The sequence below is a fragment of the Argopecten irradians genome, chromosome 2, assembly GCF_041381155.1.
Source record: "Argopecten irradians isolate NY chromosome 2, Ai_NY, whole genome shotgun sequence".
NCBI classification, from domain to species: domain Eukaryota; kingdom Metazoa; phylum Mollusca; class Bivalvia; order Pectinida; family Pectinidae; genus Argopecten; species Argopecten irradians.
Genome location: NC_091135.1, coordinates 41,013,986 through 41,026,272, shown reverse-complemented (window position 1 = coordinate 41,026,272; position 12,287 = coordinate 41,013,986). Strand labels below are relative to the sequence as shown.

Sequence of the window (12,287 nt, the reverse complement as noted above, 5' to 3'; positions counted from 1 at the left end):
GTGGACTTCAATTCAAATATGTTTATTTCATTCTAACTAAACATTGAATGATACTTTGTATAATTTTCATAAATACATTTGTAATTTAAAAAGGCAAAGGAAAAAAAATTATTTTTTCATAAATTCCATGAACAGAAGCTCTTTCTACATATGGACCATTTTCTTAAACCAGGTAACGTACCTGACGTGAACTGGTTGACAATGGCAACCATCCTTTCCATACATTGGTTGCCAAGGCGAACAAGTCGCACCACTTCCTTTGTAATATGGACCTGCCCACCTGTTGAAAGTGCTTAAGACACTCAGTCTTAATTATTACAAATTTTTCTAAATCATCATAAAATGCATTATACTAAAAAGTAATCTTACTTGATATAGACTTTCAAAGGGAGAACAATCATATTTTACTCTACATAAATACTATTATATGACATAAATGTTGAAATATCAGTTATTGAAAAAATCCAATTGGCTTACCATCAGTATTGACATTCCGTAATAACTTTGTGGTGATGCGAAAGATGCATTCAAGATATTTGACATAAGCTTCCTGAAAAATATTTAAAGTCAAATTTAAAATAGCTTATAAGTTTTGAAGCTACATCAAGAAATTGAATTGACAGCATCTTTATACAAAGGGTGGTATAATAAAGGAACAATTTAAATTAGTCTGAGAGTGGATTGATAGTTGTGTTTATACATAATAAATTGGTAAAAAAAAAAAACTATAATAAAAGTTGGAGTTGGTATCATTAGCTGTAACCTGCCTTCAAATGTCTTCTCCCGGTTGAAGCAGTTCATTGAAATCAACAATTACTGGTAGTTGTTGTTTTATTTTGGGGTGGGAGTAGAGTCATGTGAGGGGTTATTTACACTGAGATTTTTTTCTGATTTTTTTTCAATAATGTGATCAGAGTGATGAAGTGTGGCATCTGTGTATCGTAGTAAAGCAACGTCGAGCAAAGACTGTGCTTGGATCAAAACACTTATGACTAAACTACTTGTATATCCATTATCTTTAATTGCTGTATTAATCATTTTTTCTTTTAAAGTTGAGCCGTACTGTACACCATCTGAAAAATTCACGATTTCCCTACATATCAATACTATTCTCCTAAATCTAACTGCTTAGTAATAGAAAGAACCCCCATATGCACATACAGTGGCCTCTCTGTTGGTTTTTATAATACAAATAATTACTAATATCTATGAAATATTTAGTTTCTGATGTAGACATGTTTGATATAGTCTGCTCATGCACAAACTGTCACAATCTTAGTGAAAAAAAATATGTAGATGCAATTTAAAAATCAAAGTACTGAAAGTACTAAATGGCTCGGTCTCAATGATTGGAGGATATATTTCTAAAGTCAACATTTTTTTGGACAATAAGAAATAAAGTTTGCTAGTGTTCCTTCCAGTTTGGACTTTTGAGGATTCCTTGGACACCAAGGTGTTAAATAAGAAACATATACTAAACTCTTAGGAGCCCATTCTAATATTTCCTATGGTGTTATATGCCAAATGACTTTATAGCATCTTTAAACTTTTCCTTGTTAATTTGATGTCAATTAAAATATCCATTCTGAATTGCTATTCTCATTAAGTTCCTGGGACCAAAGTATCAGTTAACAAGTATTGTTTTGCAGCAGAGACAGACAAGAGGCATATTTTTCTATGCCAAAATGTCTTAAATATAGAATATGTCAGTCCTCAAGAAGACTTATCAATATAGTCATACCATTTCTGAATAAACTGATCAATTGGTCTACTTTTACCAAGTTTTTTGTAATTAGTCTTTTGTAAAACAGCAAGTTGATTGATATATCCAAACATGATTTAAACTAGCTCTGATAAAATATCTTAAACATCTTACAGCCATTTAAACAAGAGCTGTCGGAGAACAGCAAAGCTCGCCTATTCAGAAGAAGTTGTTGTTCAAGTATTTACTATTTAAACATGGAAATATGACAAATTAACAGACTAAAAAAAAACTAAAGGGCCCCAAATTGGTTGTATTATCACGTTCAGCATCCATACACATTAGGAAAATAAAATCATAAACATTTATGATGACTTAAGCTTAAACAATAGACAAAATAGAAACTTGCTCAAAAACTTTAACGTGAAATATGACAAATTAACAGACTCAAAAAAAACCTAAAGGGCCCAAAATTGGTTGTATTATCACGTTCAGCATCCATACACATTAGGAAAATAAAATCAGAAACATTTATGATGACTTAAGCTTAAACAATTGACGAAACAGAAGCTTGCTCAAAAACTTTAACGTGAAATGGGACGCCAACGCTGACGCCGACGCCGGGGTGACAACATTAGCTCCCCCTATTCTTCGAATAGGCGAGCTAAAAAATGTCTGGTCTATTTTCATGTTAAGTATACATTATGCCAAAAAGTAATCATTCTACATTTTATTCCAATATCAATTGGGTATCTTGTTAGCTCGCCATAAACCATGAATTGTTTTATACACTTTTTTAACTTGAGGAAATTACAAATGATTTTTTCTACAATATTTGTATTTTCAAATCCCCATACTTCTGATGAGTATAACAAAACTGGCATTACAAGTGACTAAAATATTTTCAGTTTAAAATCAACAGGAAGGGATACATTCCTTTGTTTCTTAAAAATAGTAGACACTGATTTAATTGTTTGTTCAGCAGTTTTTTTCCTTTTCTTTAAAAACGCTACCATTAATGTTAAAAAATATACATAGATATGTATACCCTTCTTATCAAAATAATTCTATATCCCATAACGTAAACTGGTGTTGTTGGGCCAATTTACGTTTTGAGAATATTACAACTTTTATCTTTCTGATATATTAGATTATATTTTCCATGTAATGCAATAATGTAATGCAATATTATTCAAATCCGTTTAACATTTGTTGTAGAACAGTGTCATCGCCATATAAAATGATAAAAGTTTGGGATACATTTCAATATTATCTGTAAATAATTTGTCAATAGTTGTCAGACAATTAACATTCTTTTTCCGCCAGGTAAGATTCCAAGTCATCAAGGTATATTGAAAATAGGAAAGGAGATATAAATAAGGTACCATACTGTGCATGTAATATGTTCAATGTAAATTAACAATGTAAGCTGATCTTGCAGAATTGCCTTACAGCGTTATAATAAATGCAGTTGTCTCATTGCATTGGATATAATTGATTTAAGGCAGTTCATGTGGCGACCGAAAAAGGTAAAATCACCATTTTCAGAGTGATCAGAGAAGATTGATAGTCAAGGAGGAAAACATAAGACAACCTGTGTTATGCAAATTAATATCTAATTTATTTTGAATAAAGTATGCCGAAGATGATGATTAGTGTATTATTAACAATAATCTTAATATGTTTTCTAAAAATATTAACAACTAATGTCATATTGTGTTATAAATTTAATGTTTTATTTATTCTTTTTATTTCAAGCATGTAGATGTCATAGAAAATAAACAAATACCAAGTATATGCATATTAAAGTAAAATTCACAAATCACAACACTAATGTGTATTGTATATATGGAATGAAGATGATGATGGTAATTATTTGGATCAAAAATGTTTACAACATTAAATGTATTATATATATGGAATTTGAATATGATGATAGTAATTATTTTTTATATCAAAAACTATTACAGTATTAAGCTACCACAGTTGAAAATGATTTCTTTCATTTTGTTCACACATTTTTTCTCCTGGACTGGTTCCAATTGAAATGATACTTGCATGTAGACATTCTGTAAAACATAGAAAACAATAAATGTATTAACAGAGTAATTACCGAAAAGGCTAATATCATATATTTAAACATTTTTTTATAAATAACAATACCAGTTTAGAGTAAATATTATTGAAATTTATTTTCTGTTGTTCTTTAGTCCTCCTGTTCTTTGGAGTTTTGTCCTTCATAAATTGATTAATACTAATACAGCAGTTGTCATATAATGTATCTGATAATGTGCACACAGAAGTATAAGTATATGCATATGCATGTGTGCATGGGCACGGTGATAAGTTTATTTTGCCGAGTAAAAAGTTCAAAGAACTAGTATTGTTCATACTCAAAGATGTAATCGCACTAAAAACAGTGATCGTGTAGGCTTTTGTGTGATTGCATTTGTAAGGGGTGTATCTCTGAACGCCAACATTTTGGATTTAGCTGTAGGGTAGTTTGTTGTGACAGTGGTTATAGTCTTTTTCCTAAAGGCAGACCCAATGCCACAGGTAAATTTACCTGTAAAAGTTACCTGTGTTGATACTTATCTAAGTGTATATGGATTAATTTTTATTTCAATAAGTGTTCATATTTAATATCAGATACATATATACATAATATATGTTTCTGTTAATATCTATGAAAATATAACAATAGAATCTATGAATGAAATTAAATTAAATTAAATTCACAATGATTTTATTTCAAGAATTTTAAAGATTTTCTTGATATATCTAAAATCTCTGGTATAAATCTCATTAGATTTTCAATAGATTGATACTAAAATCAAGCAAAATTCTTTGAAACTTATTTCACATGGAAGCAACTTTACCATTCAGTAATATCAAAGAAAAAATCCAAAAAGGAATTATCCAGTTTCAACTTAGTGTAACACTAATTTGATTAAAAGTTTGAAATAATATAAGCCTTTTGCCTGTTGAAAAGTGATATATTTCCACAAGGTCTTCCATATATGTCTGTTAAGTGACCTTATATACATATATAGTACATGTACATGTAACATCTGCGTTAATAACCTACCAAAGAGTAAGTGAATTTATGTCAAATATGATTTTCAAATTTTACTTGTACTTGACTGAGCTTTTTAAGTTAACAGAACATACAATATATTTTGAAAGTTGCATTATGATGCATCATTTATCATAATTATATAATTTTCCTGCTTTCTTATCCTATGATGGTATTTCTAGATCAGCGTGATGCTACATTATAATGTAAATGTACATGTACATTTGTATATCATTATAGCAAAAAAGCACCCAATAATTAAACTGTTGTCCGTTAACAGCGCAGTAAAATTATATATTTTTGTGCATGTTAGAAATAACATATAAATTTCTTTCCTATGGTTGAATTTCGGTCAAACACATTGTTACTAGATACAAATTGGTATATGTACTATAATCTTTAAACAGAAAAAATTAGAAAACTGTTAATTTGGTATTCTGAGCAATAAAAGTTTGCAACATTTTGAGAATTACAAGACCTTCAACATATGGACTTGAAATAATTTTGCCAGTATTGCAACATTAACATCTACAATGTATATTAAAATGAATATGGTTAAGACCTTAAGTAACAGTCTTCAATCTCATTTCATTTCGTATTTTTACATTAGTAAGTGACTTCTAAAAATATTTTGTATCTAAAAATCATATAGACCATTAAAAACCAATGATATATTATTACCAATGTTTATAAAACATCATAATGTGTGTTTGTGTCGGCTTCAATAGATTACCAACTTAAACTATAATCAACAGGTCAAAATTTCCGACAATATTAATTTAAACTTTTGTGATATTGTTTTTCTCTCCACTCATTTTCTAACCAAATACTTCACGGTGTACGTCTATGCGATAAGAGAAATCATGCGCAACTATGCACGGTCACAAGAAATGAAAGTTGGCTAAGAATGTAGCCCTACTGGAACTCCTATGTCAAAACAGAATACTGTTACATTAGAATATACACTGATCAAGAAACCTGTTTTTCTGATAAAATTGAGATATGATTTGTAAAAAAATATTTCACCTGGAACTCAAAATGCATCGTTCTTGATAATCCACATGTAGCTCCATATTAATTCTTAGCATATATATTAAAGCACTGATTATCTTTGATTAATAATTTACGTTGTATATAATACGGAATATATTGAATGAATTTTTATCCAAAACCCACCAATGTTACCTATGATACTGATTGAAATACAGGTATATCTCAAGTGACTTTACAGGTGAAAATAAAGACAGCTTATATGAAACAGTATATAATTGCCTTCCTATTGTTTCCTAAAACAACACCTACCTGTTGTTGATAAATATGTTGGCGTTAAGAGAACACCCCTTTGTAAGACTGTGCCAGGTGGTAGAGATTAGTTCCGCTCGAGTGATCACACAATGCAAGTGAGAATCGGGAGTACGTTTATCTAAGTTTTAATTACTAATCTCTGATGATTGTTGATAAAATATAACTCAGGATAATTGCTAAACATTTAACCGTTTTCTCCACGTTTGTTGTAGATTGAAACAGCTTTTTAAGTGCCGTTCTACGGAAGAATTATGAAAAAGAAATCGGCATTTTCATCGATCTACAAATGAAGTAGTCCAAAAAAATCTCACTTCGAGTGTATACGAACATTTTATGTATGATTTTTGTCATTCGGACCAAGAATACGTTATATATATTATCAGAACGTCAAGCTCCTGTAGGCCTACATGTGATGAAAGTGGCTAAAATGTTTTTAGTGACAACCTCTATACGTGCTTTAATATGTATATATAATCTGATAATGTATACATGTGCTTATAAAATTATCGATAATTATGGATGTGGTAAATATTCATACCTTATTAACTGCCGTAAGTTGGAAGATTACGCCAGCTTGGACATTTAGAAAATGTTCATCGTCTCTCACGCGCTATTTGATCAGTTTACAAAGTTTATCCTAAATTTTCTTAGAGTTGTCTTTTCTTCCATTGTGGATTTACACGTACATGCAACATAACGCAGCCATGATAAACAAATCTCCATTTCGTCCTGAGATTTATTTGCTCACGAACTAATATGATTCAAATTACAAAAATCATTATTGTTAAAATTTTGATGTTTGAGGTGAAACATTGATTTCATTTTTTCCGTTGCGGGATAATTGTCACTAGTAGGGACAAAACGCGTGGGGCGAAGCGAAGCATTTTCGGGACGAAACGTCTTCATGCATTGTTAACAACATTTTCGGGACGGAAAGTCTAGATACATTGTAAACAATTCAAGTGAAAATTTTCCAACCTAAGATCATTTGGATAGTGTTTATGGTAAGGATATGAAAGCAGTTATCTACTTCTCCTATTTCAACATTACAGATACGCTTATTTCAGTAACTTTCATATTCAAAATTTGCTATTTAAAATTCCCGGTAAAATCAAAGTTGTTGAATACACTGCCGTTAGGAGCGCTAGTATCTGCGAGCAAGTTCTAAGCCAATCATATTGAGGAAATTGACTGAAAGAGAATTTTGCAACCACGATCACAATGGCGAGGTGATCCTCGCCAAAAATGTGACAGTTATTGTTTATGTGAACAAATCAAACTATGAGTTGTATGTTTTATAATTTCACCTTCGGTCTGTTTCCATCACCATCTAATCGGAGTGCATCTGCAACTCCTTTCATTACAGTTGTCAAAACCACTGCAGACTCCATCATGGACTTCGGTCGTTTCCGTCATCACTTCCGTATTACGGAAACTATCGAACCTATTGGTATTTTGCTTTACTTACATAAATACTGTGTGGAAACAATTATCAATCAAATGATTAACAATGTATTTGTGTTTTGATGGAGGAAATGGCAAATTAGATTCGTAAATTGCTTTTGTTGTATTTAAAATTTCTTTTTATCAACTTCCGTTTACTAAGAGCGTGAAGAAAGATGGCGGACGAAGAAGACATTCTGTTGCATGGCAAAACGCTTACAGGACTACGAGTTGTTGACTTGAAGAAAGAATGCGACAAAAGAGGTCTTTCAAAGACAGGAAGCAAGTCACAACTAGTTGAAAGACTTAAAGCTGTACGTGCATGCGAATGATTTAATATTTTTGACCAATTTTTCTAAACCACTCGGGACCGATCGACCAGAATTTGGTGTAGGCCTAATGAAAATATTTTCGATTGGAAGTCACAGAGATAATGTTACATTGTTGTCCTGATGTCTGCAAGCAGTGCATTGTGTTTACTGCAAAACAATGTAAATAATGATCATAAGAGAAATCAGCAACCAGTAAAATGATCAGCTGGTTTTCATATGAAATTGGTTACATTTCTATGTAAACGATTGGTTACATTTCTATGTAAACGATGCTGATGTACTAGGATGGTCACACTCCCGCATAGGGGTAACAATCTTGCGTTTAAGTAATCGTTTAGTTATACAAATGCAGGATTCTAAATGAAAACGCATTAAGGGCGTCCAGTGATTTTCCTGCCTATATATTTGGGTATTTGGGGCCGAAATAAGGCCCCATTCCCAATTGTATTTCTTGTTATTTTTTCCCAATTCTATGTCTAAATTTCCCAAATCAGTGAGTTGAGGCCTATTTTGTGTGACGAAACAAAAACATTCCGGAAATCCCAAGTCTGAACATCGTATTTTAGTATACATCCTTTACTTGATTCTTAGAGAACCTAAGAGAAGGATAATTGTTTATTTCTACCTTTTCCAAAATTTCCATAAACACCGTTAAAATTTTTCATTTCATACTTTTAATGCACAAAATGTCCCAATTTTCACCAGGTGGCAATTTCCCAAAATGCCCAGGAAAAACACTGGCTTCATAATTGTTACATGGCACTATCACTTGTATAACCTTCTACATTATTTCTAAAAGGGGGACAAACTTCATTGTCTAAATTTTCGTATAAATCACACATAAAATCACCCCATTTGTTTACTATGGAGCTATTGATAATAGCATACGGTTAAAACCCAATTGACTGACATTTGAACTGAATTTCCCTGATGGCAAAACACTAGTCAGTGGAAAACACCTAAACTGTCCTATGGCAAATTAAGACAGTAAAATTCATTAATTCATGCACAAAGACAAAAATTCATTAATTCATGCACAAAGAAAAGAGTCTTTATTCATTTTCATTTCACATAATCCTACATTTTGGTAACTATTAAAATAATTGCAGGACTGTTGCCCATATGTGCCTAACCTCCTAACTAGGCTCCACCACAATTGATATGTGTTAAGTTGACAGTTGTAGCCTAATATGATTCAAAACATTTAACAGTTGCAACTTAGACCAGTTCTTGCCATCACATATGTATTGGTATGATCGTACCCAAATTTTCAGACAATTTGTGGAAATCAGCATGGAAGTATCTTCTATCAGAAGTAAACTTTATTGGCGTGAAATTTCTAGAGAATCATAGAGATGCACATTGGATGGCGAGAATTGGTATGCGACAAGAACTGGTTGCCTGCCAGTAGTGTGCTAATTTGCATTATTAATTAAAACTTAATTTGCATTATTAATTAAAACTGTATAAAATTAATTATTTTGGCTATTGCATTTTTGCCCATGAAAATAAATAATACAGTTTTGGGTCAAAAATATTTCTGCACTGTTAGCTTTTCCTATATATATATATTTTCTATGAGTTTTTTTTATTGAATTTTACAATATGTTAAATTTTCTATAAATAGGACATTTTCTCAAAAAGTATATAGTGGAAAACTAAAATCATGAGCTGAAAGAGTATATTATATATAGGTAACTTTTTATATACCATCTTAATTTAGAATCAATCACTTAATGTAATCAGGAAAATTCAATGAAAGGAAGTGAAAAACACGGAATATATAATATTGAAATTTGACAGTGCAGAGAGACTTTTAAACTGAAACTGTATTAAAACAGTTATAAACATCAAAGGAGAAGGTACGTTAAGACTCGAATATGGCCCCCAAAATTAATGTTCCAGTAAAGAACAACATATTTTGCCATGTAACAGTTGAATACATTTGCTAACTCATTACATCCCGAAAATATCCCGCATGTGCCAATTATGTTCACAATGACGTCATCAACATGCAGTTTCCCACCATTCTTCACAAAAATCCTTGAAAAATCATACTTTGAGTGGTTTTCTCTAAAAATGAATGTGGCCGCCTTCGTGGAGCAGAAAGAGATTTTCACACGCTGTGTATCGTGAATTTACGCATATCCATGCAAAATATAAAGTTGCTCCAAGGAGGTGGCCAAATCCATTTCAAGCCTTTTCTAACCTAAAGATGATGAATTTCTAGCAAAATTTGGCAAGAAGAGGAAAATCATCAATTTGATGACGTCATAGGTAGAGCACATCGAGTGCATGGTTATAAAAAGTTATGTTTTGATGAATGGCAAGTATGAGAGTATTTATTGATATGAGATTGATTTGGATCAGAGTTAATATTTTTCGGCCTAAAAAATTAAGGCCAAATACTGGTCCTATCATTTCTACTCCTTACATTGAGAAGATAATAACAGGTATAGAAAACATCATACATGTATACCAGAAGTGGGAAAATATATTAATAAACTATTTAATCAGTTCATAAATAAATAGTGAATTGTGATTTGAATAACACTTTTTTACATGTTTATAATTTTCTTATTTTAGCAACTGCTATTGGAAAAATTACAGCAACAGCCAATAAATGAATCGGGTAAGAAGGCAATATTTTGATATATTTACATTCCATGTTTAGCAACCTTCTGAATTCAGCGACCTTCTGTCTTAACCGACCTAAATTATTCCTCCCAGCGAAAATTACTATATAATCTATCTGTATTAAACGACCGTCTGTCTTATGCGACAAGCGACCATACTTTTAGGATCCAACGACACTCAATGTTCTGTATTTAACGACCCAAATCACACATGCATTTTATTCATATATAAAGCCAAGCCAGTTAACTATCCTGTAGGGCTTCCAACCCAGCCCCATTAAGGCAAGACAAAAGAGCTATCCATATGGCTTGGTTATATACACGAGGTGTTCACTTTGACATAAATTAGCACTTATTCATGCATGAAGTCTCTCGGCTTCGGTACCGATGGCCGAATATTGCAAGGAAAATGTGCTATTTATTCATGATGTTTGTGATAAAAATCAAGAATAGTCACTTCCAAAACCAACTAGAATAATGATGAACAATGATTTACTCACATAAGAACGACATGAATGTAGAAATATGGTACTGAAAATGTATCAGTGTAGCTAAGCATGATGGCAGCCATTTTGGGAGATAGTAACAGAGGAGTCGGAAATAGCTGATTTCCGGATTTTTTTTTAATTTTTTTTTTTTTCACACTATTTTTTTCCCATTTTTTTATCTATAAAATAAATGAATAAAATGATGAAAGAAAATAAAAAAAAACATTAAAAATTATTTTTATTTTTTTTTCTGCTTTTAAATACATTGTAATTTTGTAGCTAATTATGATATATAAGTGGTAGGCCTAAACAAATATTTGTTTTAGAAATTTTTTTATCTTATTCATGAATAAAAACAGAAAGACTATAAATAAAAAATAAATAGATAATTGAAAAATAAAAGTGCCTAAAATTAAATACATAATTAAAAGATGTATTAGATTATGTGATATATATATATATTTAATAATTTCCCAATATTGTGACTGTTTTTAGTACAACAAAACTGTCAAAACATGTCCCACAATATACATTGATACATGTATTTAATTGTTTCGAAAGGGGTGATTCAATTAAGAGACCAACTATCATATGTGACCTATTTTTCAATCTCCTTTGGAAGGTCTCTTAAAACAATTTTGACTGTATATGAGAGTATGTCTGCAATTTACCGTGATGAGGTCTCTGTGTACTGTAGGAATACAAACGATGTAACAAACATGGCATTAAATTCCCATTTTTGAATGAAGTGGTTCCCCCTCCTTTGAGAGTACACAGTGTGTATACCCTTTTTGGTTTTTAGGAATAATACCTGAATAGGAACCTGAAATAACATGACAATCAATCAGGTATGTGTGTGTTGGGGGGTGGGGGTGGGGGGCTAAAAGACAGAAGAATCATGAGGTTGGGAAGTTATAACTTGAGTGGGGGGTTGAAATATAGAAGAAAATAGCTACAGATAACTGGAAGTGGAAGGGTGCTTTATCATTGATCTGGTCATTGCATATTTGGGGTTTACATAGCTTTTTTTTGGTTATTTAGTCTCATTGATTTTGGAGCAACTTTGAATCCATATGGTACTGTATATCTTTCTTTTTTCCATGTGTAGCTATTTCTTCTGTATTTCACCCTCCGCCCAAGTCACAACTTCCCAATAGGTACCACTTTTTTGTTTAGAAAACTCAAATCAAAGACAGATGTACATAGTACTACATACTACATTTTAGTCTATGTGTTTGTAATCACTGTTACTACAGTATTAATACATAAATGGTCTATGTACAAGTTACACAAAGACAATAAATG

At 31.4% G+C, this 12,287-nt stretch overlaps 1 protein-coding gene across 1 annotated transcript in view; it reads right to left on the bottom strand.

The window, feature by feature from the left end:
• Nucleotides 1-7,489, bottom strand: part of LOC138315504 (VPS9 domain-containing protein 1-like) — a 30,848-nt gene extending 23,359 nt beyond the window's left edge. The window contains exons 1-3 of the mRNA XM_069256570.1: nucleotides 7,391-7,489; nucleotides 478-550; nucleotides 182-280 (exon numbers count right to left, since the gene is read on the bottom strand). Of these exons, the coding sequence (XP_069112671.1) occupies nucleotides 182-280; nucleotides 478-550; nucleotides 7,391-7,477 (259 nt within the window). The 5' untranslated portion in view covers nucleotides 7,478-7,489. The remainder of the gene's footprint in view (nucleotides 1-181; nucleotides 281-477; nucleotides 551-7,390) is intronic.
• Nucleotides 7,490-12,287: the final 4,798 nt, after the last annotated feature.